The sequence below is a fragment of the Saccopteryx bilineata genome, chromosome 5, assembly GCF_036850765.1.
Source record: "Saccopteryx bilineata isolate mSacBil1 chromosome 5, mSacBil1_pri_phased_curated, whole genome shotgun sequence".
NCBI lineage: Eukaryota > Metazoa > Chordata > Mammalia > Chiroptera > Emballonuridae > Saccopteryx > Saccopteryx bilineata.
The window spans coordinates 137910364-137923589 of NC_089494.1; the positions used below are offsets into that span (position 1 = coordinate 137910364).

A 13226-nucleotide genomic window follows, 5' to 3' on the forward strand; every position below is an offset into this window, starting at 1 on the left:
TAATGCTGTAATTGTTTTAAAACTAAGCCAGTTAAACTTTTTGAACTACCGTACAACTAAGAATTTTTCAAAACTATTTAAAAATAACCTAAATGAACATCCATTTAGTGGGTCCAAAGCTCATTGAATAGTTCTTTGGTAACTTTAAATAGAAATTCATATTTAATGTCCATCATTTTAGGCATGCCTGATTTTTGCTAAAGATGCCCATGATACTATTTAGTTCTTTTCACCAAATAGATAAACTTGAGTCAGTCGTAATTCTTCTGGTACTGCAGAATGTCCAGCTTTATTTGCTATGTATACTACTCATAAAACTTAGGGGATATTTTATCGCTTCATATTCATTTTTGAAATATCCTCTAATTTTTGTGAGCAGTTTATTTTCTTTGAAAGCATATTAAGAAAATTGATGAGAAACTGTGTATCATCAGTATCTTAAGTGTTTTATGAAGTACAAGTTTTTTTGTGTTCTTCCCTTAGATACTTAAGTTTCTTAAATAGAGTTCCACCATCTCAAAGTTTATGATAATGAATGCATGTAGCAGTTAACTTACTAATAAATGTGTTTCAAGTTTAAGACATGAGCCTCTAAAAAAGTTACTTGTGTGTTTAGGATTAACATCAGAAAGCATTTTTGAAATCACACAGGGTACTAGATAAAGTATTACACATAGACAGATTGAGCAGACTCCTGTCCCTGTGTGTATAGTTTGAAGATAAGCCAATGTAGATTCACAGTAGTGTGTCATAAAGACAATTGAATGAAAACATTAAACTAGTAAGTTACGTATAAATCTAGAGTATATGCAGTTTAGGGATTCAGGCAAACTATAATTTATAAATTAAGCCAAATTAAGGATGGGAGCTATGGCTCTTGGACATTGGGATTGATTCCCACCCATTTTCTTTTCTCAATAATAATGGAAAGTTTTAAGAGTTACTTATAGGCAAAAATAAAATAGATCCCAGCATTCAAAGAAAAAATAAATTGCAAACCTATCAGAGTGAGCATCACCACAGGACTTTTTTTCTTTTATAATAGCCTTTTTTATTTCTCAGGAGGATAAAATAGAAATTCACAGAATTGAAGTGGAAATAGGGCTATTATCTGCAAATGTTTTAAATTTTGATCCCCTCCATCTATTCTCAGCCCAATATTCCAAATAGGTTGGGAAAAAGTTTGAAACGTGTATTACAGATTATGACTGCTTTTTAAAAAATTCTTTTTTTTTTTTTTTTTTTTTTTGTATTTTTCTGAAGCTAGAAACGGGGAGAGACAGACAGACTCCCGCATGCGCCCGACCGGGATCCACCTGGCACGCCCACCAGGGGGCGACGCTCGGCCCCTCCGGGGCATTGCTCTGTTGTGACCAGAGCCACTCTAGCGCCTGGGGCAGAGGCCAAGGAGCCATCCCCAGCGCCCGGGCCATCTTTGCTCCAATGGAGCCTTGGCTGCGGGAGGGGAAGAGAGAGACAGAGAGGAAGGAGAGGGGGAGGGGTGGAGAAGCAGATGGGCGCCTCTCCTGTGTGCCCTGGCTGGGAATCGAACCCGGGACTTCTGCACGCCAGGCTGACGCTCTACCACTGAGCGAACCGGCCAGGGTCAAAAAATTCTTTTTTTTTTAAATTTTTATTTTTTTATTTACAGAGAGAGAGAGAGTGGGATAGATAGGGACAGACAGACAGCAACGGAGAGAGATGAGAAGCATCAATCATCAGTTTTTTGTTGCGACACCTTAAGTTGTTCACTGATTGCTTTCTCATATGTGCCTTGACCACGGGCCTTCAGCAGACCAAATAACCCCTTGCTCGAGCCAGCGATCTTGGGTCCAAGCTGGTAAGCTCTGTTCAAACCAGATGAGCCCGTGCTCAAGCTGGCGACCTCGGGGTCTTGAACCTGGGTCCTTCGTATTCCAGTCCGACGCTCTATCCACTGTGTCACCACCTGGTCAGGCTAAAAATTTCTTGATTTGAGAGAAACATCAATTTGTTCTACTTTATTTATGCATTCATTGGTTGAGTCTTCCATGTGCCCTGACTTAGGATTGAACCCACTAGTACCTTGGTGTATTGAAATGACGCTCTAACCAAGTGAGCATCTGGCCAGGGCCTTATGACTTATTTTTGTAATCACATAAAATTTGTCTTAGAAATTGGCATTTGAGTTAGTATATCAGTGTTCTGAATTTCTAACCTGCACACATGATATAACTCCTGTATCAATTTGTATTAAAATTTTTTTCACATTTTTAACTTTTAAAGAAATGTATGGGTAAGAAATTTAAATTAGTAGTGTTCCAGCTTTGACTTTCTTAATGTTTGGAGCATGTGTTACCTGGTGGCATAATAGTTCAGTGAACACAGTCCTAGCCTGACATTTTCCCATTGACACTTTTGATGATTTAAATCACACATAGACATGTAGCACAGCCACCTAGAATTGGAGGTATGAGTTGTTTTTATTGTTTTGCATGATATGAGTTACTTTCGGTGTATGTTTTTTTTTCTTTTAATTACCACAATACTTTATTTTTAAATCTTTGTTGTGGATGTATTCTTAGAATGGATCTTTAGGATCTAGTCTTTCCCTTGTTCCATACTAACAATAAGGCAAAGATTTTAGTTTGCTTTCCACATTAATACAAACATTGAAAAAAATGTTCAGTGACAATTTTCTACTAGTTTGGAATTATTTAATTTTTAATTGAATTTTCTTTTGTTAAAATTTACATAGAATAGAAAACATATACATAGAAGCAGGCCTAAAACCACCACCTTTTTTTTTCTATATTAACTACAAAAATAAATGTCCATCTACTGGAGACTTATTTCTGGGGAACTAAAGATACTAAAAGCTAAAATCAGGGACATGAATGTGCACAGTCACTGGCAATCAAACCATTAATGTTATTCATAATGTTTACTGGAGTCCAAATGACAAAAGTGACATAAGGCTTATTTAAGGAGCTAAAGAGTGACATTTGTTCTGCCTGAGCCTTCGAATAAGGAAACTTCTTTACTCCTATAGTCCTTACAAAAAGAAATATTGTCTCCTAACCTCTTGCATTCATTAATTTGTCGTACTTCTTATCTTTATTTTTACCTTATTATAGCAAAATTATTCTTAAGAGTAGTAGAAGCTTTAACACACCATGCTTTTATTTCTAACCATTGCATGCTTTATTATAGTGCATGCTGTATATGAATTAAAGCTTCCTTAAATTCTTTTAATTTATGAATTTCCATTTAGTCTAGTTTCTGATTCAAATTAATTATCTGATTTTTTTTAGTTGCTGATAGTCCAACTCCACCACCACCACCTCCACCAGATGACATGCCCATGTTTGACGACTCCCCACCTCCACCACCCCCGCCTCCGGTGGACTATGAAGATGAGGAAGCTGCAGTAGTTCAGTATAATGACCCGTATGCAGATGGGGATCCTGCTTGGGCCCCCAAGAATTATATTGAGAAAGGTAAGGTACACTCATCATTGAATTGGAATAAAAGAGCTATGAAGACCACCTAATCCAGTGTTTCTCAACTCTTTGAATAACTTTACCAGTCAAGATGATTTAGTTAAACCTGATTTCTTATACGGTCCCAGTATAAAGAGAGGATTCTTTATATTTTAAATTATGTTAGGTGTGCTTTTCAAATGATATAATGTTTCTTAGCTGGAGATTAACTTGCCTCTCTGCATTTTATAGATGAAACAACTAAAACACAAAAAGGAAGTGAAATGATTTGCTAGTCATATAATTAATAAAGATCGAAAACACAGTTTGTAAACTCATAATAAAAATAGAAAGCTTTCATATTCAAATATTTTAAAATCTTGGGATTATCATGAGAAAAAAGCGTCAGTTAAGGTTTTTAGTTGATCTTATAAAAGAGAAGATAATCACTAGATTTTATTTCATGAAATTATGTATAACTCTTCATGTCAAAATTTACCTAACTGGCCTGACCTGTGGTGGCGCAGTGGATAAAGCATCGACCTGGAAATGCTGAGGTCGCTGATTCGAAACCCTGGGCTTGCCTGGTCAAGGCACATATGGGAGTTGATGCTTCTGGCTCCTCCCCACCTTCTCTCTCTGTCTCTCTCTCCTCTCTCTCTCCCTCTCTGTCTCTCTTTCTCCCTTTCTCTCTCCTCTCTAAAATGAATAAATAAAATTTAAAAAAATTAAAAAAAAAATTTACCTAACTTACCTGACAACTGCTATAATTATTAAGAAACTCTGGGAACAAATCATGTATTTAGAGTTTGCTTTTTTCATCCTATTATATGCTATGTAAAAACCTGTATTTGTATAGAGTTCTGAAAAATGCTTGTAATTTAATTGATAACATTTGATTGTATTTGAAATATAATGTATTCCCTTCCATTGTTTTTCCTCAATTAACTGACCTTAAGCAGGTAACTGTAGCTCTTGAGACCTGTTCCATTCTCTCCTGCCTAAGATTTTAATACATGGCTAAAAGTAAATTTGCTGTTTTCTTTTATTTTTATTATTTATTTATTTATTTATTTTTAGTGACAGACAGAGATATAGAGAAGGATAGGGACATACAGTAAGGGAGAGAGATGACAAGCATCAGTTCTTTGTTGTGGCACTTTAGTTGTTCATTGACTGCTTTCTCGTATGTGTCTTCACTGGGGAGGGCTACAGCAGAGCGAGTGACCCCTTTCTCAAGCCAGAGACCTTGGGCTTCAAGCCAGCAACCATGGGGTCACGTCTATGATCCCATGCTCAAGCTGGTGAGCCTGTTTTAATTTGGCAGATGATACCATGGATTAGTACTTCAGGTCTCTTCCTTACTGTAATTCCTTAATTCAGAATAATTATGTTAAGTAGCCCTCTTTGTTACGGGAAAAGCAAGTTCCAGAACATCTTAAATGTCTTAAGAAGTCTAGATTTTAAGAAGAACTACAGGATGGCAAATCAGTGAAAAAATAATCCCTATCACATACCACTTCACATTTACTAGAAAATTGCATATAAATTCAGAATTTTTATGCTATGAAGGCAGAGTGAAGGAATAAGTAATTTACAAACCAGTAGTTTAGAAAACCAGTAATATTTCTGATGCCTTTCCTTTCTTACAACACTATGCAAAGAAAGTGAATATTTTGAACTCAAAATAATCCAGATACGGGAGTAGTTCTAAATCTTAATGGGTCTTTACGGTTATTTCCCCTTATAAAAACCCTGTTGTCTTTGAAAGTATGTATTCTATAAAATTCTGAGCATAGCCCTGTCTATTACATGAATACTTTCCTTGGGTGAAGTAGGCTAAACTACCTCCAGGTATGTATATTTTCAAATTAGATAGCTGGTTTACTGATTGGCTGTGCAGCTTTGCCCAATAGTTATTTTGAAAAATGGTGTTTTACATATGGTTGGTACTTAGTAGATATTTGAACAAATTAATTGAAATATCTAATAAAACCTAAAATTCATAGATCTTTCCTAAATAGATCCGACTAGAGAAATCAGTGGTTTCTACAAATCTAATTGTCAATTTGGCCCTAAGATCAAGCTCTTGACTTAGGTACATGGTTGGCTGTGGTATACCTATAATTACAGATGGAAGAGCTAAGAATATTTACAAAAATAGTTGGTTTTGCTATGCTATAAATTTAATTGGCATTACATTTTAAAATTCATTTAAATGTTGGGTATAGCTCACTCTTATTTCAACTCTTTTCTCCATAGTTGTGGCAATATATGATTATACAAAAGACAAAGATGACGAGCTATCATTTATGGAGGGTGCAATCATTTATGTGATAAAGAAGAATGATGACGGCTGGTATGAAGGAGTCTGCAATCGAGTGACTGGTCTGTTCCCTGGAAACTATGTTGAATCAATCATGCACTATACTGATTAACTTGTTTTGCTTTTAAAGTAGGTTCTTATTATTACTCAGTCATACTGTGGGACTATTAATGGTTAACAAAATTGTCTTAAAATATACCCATATTTTCAGGACATGCGGTTTTATTGGTATAATTGAATGTCTACCTGTAAGCATAAATCTTTGAGGCAGTTTGTATATTGCTAAACAGCAATTTATACAATAGCCTGTCCATAACTGATTATGCTTATATACTTACTTAACACAATGTTAACTTTATGACCAGCTTAAATATTCTCGGGGTATGGGGGTATATTATTTAACAAATCATGATTCAGATTGTATACATGTTTCAGTGCAGCATGGTTACTAATGCTATGTCAGATTAATATTAAAATCAGAAACTTAAATTCTGGTGCTGGTCATACATTTTGTTTAGACTCATTTTTGAAATATAGTGTAACTATTTGTTTAAAGCATGCATACAAATTTATGTATTGAAATATACTTTAAAAAATCCAAAATGCTTCCAATTTGTGTAATACTTTCTTGGAGCACTCGTTACTTAAATCTCTTGAAAATGAATTGAGTCTCTAAGGTTTCCATGTGCAACAAAACAAACAAAAGGGTTATCTGTAATGTTGTAATTTGTACCTAAGTTTTTTAATGCGTGAATTTGCATTATAAATTTTTCCATTCATAAATACATAAGTGAACCAAAGGTTGTCCTTTACTTCACTGATTTGCTTTTAAAAAATAAAATATACTGATTTATTGCAGAATTATGGTTCTGTTTTCTTAGTATATATATTAACTTGGAAAAAAAAATTCTAGCCTTATCTCATCCTCTCCCAGGATCAAAAGTAACTGATTTTTGCAGATTAAAAATCTTGGATGGTTATTTACAAGTCAATGTACTTAATTGCTTTTCTAAAATAATTTTTTTTCAGAGCTAAGAAAATGTGTAAAAGTATACACATTATGTAGGTAAAATTCTTAAGGATTGCTGTTATCAGTCCTCCAGTTTTCCAGTGGACTGTTGTTCAATGAAAGGAAATTTAAGTATCTTTTACGTACTGTTTTGTAGATGTGGCTGCCATTGACTTTTGAATAGGTACTATTTAATCCATTACTTGGCACTAGCGACATAAAAAGATTTTTAAAATTGAGGAAAAGGTGGGTCACATATTAATCAGTGAACAGGGATATACCTGTATTGTCTTTTGACAAAATTGAAATGCAACACGTGCACTTTGTGTGTCTCTTAATTTAAGGGAGGTTTAAAGGGACGTTTTCTCTTGTATATAATTCTGTATTGCCTAGGACATTAACATAGAGCACTCAAGTGTGGGTTTCTTTGTATTGAGGAATTGTTTGGAATTTCAAATAACAGTATTACTGGGCATTACAGACTTTTAACAGCATAGTAAATGGTAAGACAGACACTTATTTCTGAGAATTAAAGACCATTGCTACCATAGCAGTGTGACTGTTGCATATGCATATAGCCTTGTTAATTTTAAACATGATTTCAATGTCACTAGTGATCAGCTTTCATTTCATTTTTTCAACTGGAATGTTCTGTATATAACTCGTCTAAATTTTATGTACAGTCTTTTATAATAAACCATTCTTCTATATGAAATTTTGGATACTGTTAAAATCTAGTGCTGATTGAAAATATAGACTTGACAATTCTGACATTTACTCCTACAGTGAAATAAGATAAACCCTTTGAATTTTAACATTATTTATTTGTGTAATGGCTTTACATGTAAATATGAACATTGTAAACAATACCACATAGAACCATCAAGATACCTCAATTAGAATTGACAGGACCAGAATGACAGTTTCAGATGATTTAATTATTTTACAACTTTTCTGAAAAATTTTGCCAATAAAAAGAACTGCCCATTATGAAGGTTGAAATGTTTTAAAGTGATTTTTGGTTATCTGCACATGAAGCAAAGTATATCCGACAAAATTCTTTAGGCACAGTCTGGTAAAATAGCTGCCAGATATAACAAAGACTTGTCATTTGTCTCTTGTGAGTACAATTTCTGAGAGATGTATGAGGGCATCTCTCTCTGGGGATGGTCGAAGCTTGCTGATCTCTCGGACTGCTTCCTGGCAGTATCGCTGGGCGAGGTAGGTTGTCTGTTGCACCCCATCACTCTGAGATACAAAACACAGATCAGATGCATGTTACCTACTGGGTCAGCTCGCAATTTTGTTACAATAACTAAAACATTTTTGAGATTAGTTAACAGCTAAGTCATGTTTCTGTTTCTCTAGCTTCCTCTACCAACTTATTTTTAGGCTACTTTTCGTTGTTTAAAGATGCTATCCTGTTCTTGTTTTATGAGTGCAGTTAGCTTTGAATCCCCCTAATTATGTTTTTCCTCTTTGTTTCTGTTTATCTTAGTTTCTTCCATTCCAAACATTAATCAGCTATTTAATCAGCTTATTTAATCCTACTAAATAAGCCCTAGTTGTCCATTCATATTTAATGAGGGGATAGTGATTAGGAGCTCTAGGGTAAAAAGGGAGCTAGAATTTAGAGGTCTTTGGATAAAATGTTTAGAGACAGTCCTGAGGATTTCTTTCTAAGTGTGTTTGTGCTGAGCTTGCTGGAACCTCAGTGTTTTGCATAAGAGCTACAATTAATTTCTCTCTTTGGTTCCACTACTCCCTTCAGCACTCAGTAGTACTGCTATTTCTGAAGCCAGAATCTCTCCCAGGCCTGGCAACTTCTTTATGGCTCCCTTTCATATGGAGTTTTTGCTCCTACTGCCAAATTACCCCCCAAAAAGGTGGTAACCCATAGCAAACTGTGATGCTTAACAGAGAATCCTTTGGAGGGGTTTTGTTTTTTTGGAAATTAAAAAATATCTGAAAGGTAATTATTTGGAATTCTTTCAAGTACTGCACTGATTATAGATCTCAGATCATATATGCTTACTAAAAAATTGTTTGCTCGCTCCATGTCATTAACTAGGTCTATTGGTTCCAAATAACTGGATTTGGATCTTACAAACAGCTCATTCTCAAAAGATGCTCATCAAAACTGATAATATACAAAACAATCTGGCTTCAACAGGAAAGTTCTAAGGATATGTGGCAATATATTTGAAATAAGCTTATACTTCCAATGGTTAAACAGTTTAGTTTGCCTATGTTGGTTTAATTTTTTAAGTTAACATATCTTTAGTTACACTTTATGGCAGTTATATAAGATGGACTAGGAAAAAGACCAGTTCTGCGTAGATTGCTGTAATAGTCTATCCGTGTCGCAAGGGTGAGGGCCTGGACTAGGTTGGAGCAAGTGTGGGTGACTGGGAGAAGCATCATGCTACTGAAGGATGTGGGGAGACTGAGACCAAATCAGTGGGTGTCAACCCTGTGTGCACATAAAATCACTGGGGTAGCTTTCAAAAAAATATTAATGTCCAGTCCCTATCCAAAGGCCAATTAAATTAGAATCAGTAGAAAGAATTCTAGAAGAAAAATTAATTATACAAGTTTTTCTTTTTCAGTTTTTGTCAAATCAAGAATGCGCTAGCCCTAGCCGGTTGGCTCAGTGGTAGAGCATTGGCTCAGCGTGTGGAGGTCCTGGGTTCGATTCCCGGACAGGCTACACAGGAGAAGCATTCATCTGCTTCCCACCCCCTCCTCTTCTCCTTTCTCTCTATGTCTCTCTTCCCCCTCCCCTGCAGCAAGGCTCCATTGGAGGAAAGTTGGCCCGGGTGTTGAGGATGGCTCCATGGCCTCTGCCTCAGGCGCTAGAATGGCTCTGGTTGCAATGGAGCAATGCCCCAGAGGGGCAAAGCATCATCCCCTGGTGGGCATGCTGGGTGTATCCTGGTCAGATGCATGTGGGAGTCTCTCTCTGCCTCCCCCACTTCTTACTTCAGAAAATATGAAGAGGAAAAAAAAAAAAAAAAAAAAAAAGAATGGGCTAAACTTGGTCTTGTAGCTGAAATTTACTGTTACTGTTATTTGTTTAGTTAAAAAACCTTTCCCACATTGGACCTGCTGTTGCCTTTTTTCCTTTTTTTTTAAGGTGAGGGGAGGGAAGACAGGCAGAATCCTGCACGTGCCCAACCAAGACCCATCCGTCAACCCCATCTGGGGCCAATGGTTGAGTACCAAACTATATTTTTAGTGCCTGAGGTTGATGCTCTCCAACAGAGCTATCCTCAGCACCCTGGGCCACCTTTGAACCAACCAATCAACTACAGGGGGGAAGAAGTCCATGGCCGCCTTTTTTCTTTTTAAAACAATCTTACTGGTCTTGGCTGGATGGCTCAGACGTAGAGCATCAACCTGGCGTGTGGGAGTCCCAGGTTCGATTCCTGGTCAGGGTGCATAGGAGAAATGACCATTTGCTCCCCCCCAGCTCCCCTCCTCCTGCAGCCATGGCTTGATTGATTCAAGCACATTGGCCTCAGGCACTGAGGATGGCTCTGTGGAGCGTCGGCCTCAGGTGCCAAAAATAGCTGGTTGTGAGCATGGCCCCAGCCAGTGGATCCCGGTCTGGGCGCTCCTGGGAGTCTGTCTCTGTATCTTCTCTCCTCTCACTTAAAATAACTAACCAAATAAATAATAAAACAATCTTACCTGTAGGACGTATTGCCGAGCTCTGTCCACGTCTCCTGGCAAACTGAACCGCCTCATTATCATGGCATTCATTTCTGGGAACTAACCGTAAAGACAGAAAATCTATTTATTGCTCCTGGCAGGAGCAAATATCCTAATACTAGTTTGTAAAACTAGGAAGCAATAGGAAAAACAAAAAGGTGATTAGATGATGTAGAGGCAGTAAATTGTAGCAATTAAGAAGCAGAGCTAGGACATGCATCTTCCATGCCCAGGGACTGGGCTGCAGTGCTCACTCTAGTGTTCTGTCCTGTCCTTGCTCCAGTGCTGAGTAGGGGAGATGGAGCAGAGCACACCTCTGTACTCTCCTCCTCTATGGTTCTCTGAACTTGTGATTGCACCACGAGCTACAGTTTTTAGTTCAATGTGTGGGGGGGAGCGGAATGGGGGCTGAGCATGCATATCTAACAAGTTCCCAGTGCTGCTGGTGTGCCTGGTGTCAGCTAAGACTCTGAGAACCACTGAGGGTGGGCATTGGGCATTCTACCTTTACTACTGAACTGAGTGACACTTCAGAGCCGTAGAGGTTTCTGAGCAGCAGGTATTCTGAGCAGAGCTGTCTCAGCTCGTGGGGTGGACGGCAGCAGAGCAGCGGTGGGTCTCAGTGCTGACTGCACGTCAGATGGGGAGGTTTAGAACACAGTTGCCTGGATCTGCTCCCCAAATCTCTTGACTATATTGGCTTGGTTTGGGGTTTGGCCCCAGCATCAGGATTTTAAAACCTCTCCAGGTGTTTTTACTATGCAGCCAAGGTTGAAAACCATTGAATTAGAGGAGAGACAGGTAAAAATACTAGTCAGTTTACTGTAGTAAATTACAAAGAAGACCAGAGTTGAGCTGATGGTAATACGTAAGAGGAAAAAAGAAAACGGGCACAAAAGGCATTGAAGAGAAAAATCTATTCTGAGATACTTGGGGATAATTAGGAAAATTGTCACCACTAACAGATTAAGGAAGCCAGGACACCCAATGACTTCATTTTCCAGACCAAGCTCTAGGGTGGGTGCTGCCACAGCTAGGTGAGTTCCTGTATCTCTGGGGCCCCAGCCAAGCCGTGTGTCATGGAGGAGCTGAACTCCAGGGCCTGGGGTCCGGGATCTCTATTTATGGTGCCAGGAGGTAAGAGGAAGCTGATGTGTTTGGTTTTGCACATCTCAGTGCTGACAGCAGCTGCTAGTTTTCCCCGCAGTGAGCATGAAGGGTGAAATAAGTTGTTATCCTGTGACCACCACCAAGGCATTAGTAATCAAGAAGAAAAAACAGGACACATGGAAAAACCTCAACCAAATGATGGCAGATGAGGAATTAAGACGGCCGGTTTCAGAGCAGAATCTGTGTCAGAACAAAGTTCTCAACATAGAGGCTGCTAACATGCTCATAACATTTAAAAAGCCAGCAACTGGTTAGGTCTTAAATAAAAACCAGTGAGTTGCTTTAGTTACTGGTCTTTCTTTTAAGAATAAGTTTCACAGGAAACAAATCAGGAAAACCCAAATAAATCAATTTTAGTGGTGGGAAAGTCAAATCAAGTAGGCATCTACCTTCTTAATACTACATTCTAAAACTGGATTTTTAGAAGTTTGTATCCTCAAAGCTGGTGTGGTACTGTCCTCAGCATCTGGTGAAATCCCCTTGTTTATGTTATATGAGCTTTTCCTGCAATACTAACCCGTGTGGTAAAATGCGCTGACTGGATGGGTTTTGATTCCTTTTTACTATAAAAAGCACTGAGAAAGCAAAACTTCAAAAAAAATGTTTGCATTGAATGTGAATGCATCCTTCCTTTGAAACATGTACTGTGTGCAGCACTACTATGCAAGTAGCACTTTCTTCCCCTAGGCACTCCTCTGTCCCCTCCACGTGTCTGCAGAGAAGACAGGAGACACAGGGCAGGAAGAACAGTTGCCTGCCTACAGATTTAAGGAAAGAGGAAGTTTTGTTGACTCAGTCTGTTTTTAAGAGTAGGAGAACCAGCTGTAAATGAATCAGATTTTAAGCCTGTGAAATCTAAACCAGTGATTTTCAACTTTTTTTGCATGGCACACATATACTAATTACTAAAGTCAAAGAGGAGCACTGACCTCTTCTCCCTTAGTATTTGTGTGCCAGGAGAAGGAAAAGGTTGAACACCTCCAATCTAAACTATACCATAAAGTAAACTCCTTGCAGCTGGCACAGGGGCTGGTGACGGTGGTGGCAGTTGGAAGCACAGTCACAGGTTGACATTTAGGTCTGAAAACTTAGCAAGTAAGGAAGAGAAGCAGAAGAGGAAAGGAGAAGACCTCTTGAAGGTTATTTGAGAACTCACTACTGTAGTCTCACAAAACAACCCCCCCAACCCACTTCTATTTTGTTTCTAAAGATTTCAAAATCTGAGACCCATATCCTCTTTGAAGATTTAACAAGAGGTTTCTGTTCTTGAAGAAAATATGTCCACACAGAATCCTGGGAGGGCTCTGTTATCATTGGGATGTCTCTAGAAATCCTAAAATTTTTATTAAACCCCTGTATCAACTGTTGTCAAGAAACCCTTTTAGACAGATGCCAAAAACAGTGAATTTCAGAAAGGAAGTTTCTATCAAGTTGCTGGGTTCAACCAAGGCCAAGTTGCCTGTGCTAAATTAAAAAGGAGCAGTTTCCCAGGGTCGACTGTCTTGGTCCAGTGGGATGCAGTGGTCACAGATGGAAAAGTTCAAAC

The 13226-nt window shown here is 38.0% G+C and overlaps 2 protein-coding genes across 14 annotated transcripts in view; one reads left to right on the forward strand and one right to left on the reverse strand.

The window, feature by feature from the left end:
• The window catches only part of ABI1 (abl interactor 1), a 124677-nt gene extending 118029 nt beyond the window's left edge, over positions 1 to 6648 (forward strand). For all 12 annotated transcript variants that reach the window (XM_066280625.1, XM_066280629.1, XM_066280634.1 and 9 more), the window contains 2 exons: positions 3294 to 3479; positions 5724 to 6648. In XM_066280625.1, coding sequence (XP_066136722.1) covers positions 3294 to 3479; positions 5724 to 5899 — 362 coding nt within the window. In that variant the 3' untranslated portion in view covers positions 5900 to 6648. The remainder of the gene's footprint in view (positions 1 to 3293; positions 3480 to 5723) is intronic.
• PDSS1 (decaprenyl diphosphate synthase subunit 1) overlaps positions 6327 to 13226 on the reverse strand; it is a 37100-nt gene continuing 30200 nt past the window's right edge. For both annotated transcript variants that reach the window (XM_066280635.1, XM_066280637.1), the window contains exons 10-11: positions 10490 to 10570; positions 6327 to 8044 (exon numbers count right to left, since the gene is read on the reverse strand). In XM_066280635.1, the coding sequence (XP_066136732.1) occupies positions 7904 to 8044; positions 10490 to 10570 (222 nt within the window). In that variant the 3' untranslated portion in view covers positions 6327 to 7903. The remainder of the gene's footprint in view (positions 8045 to 10489; positions 10571 to 13226) is intronic.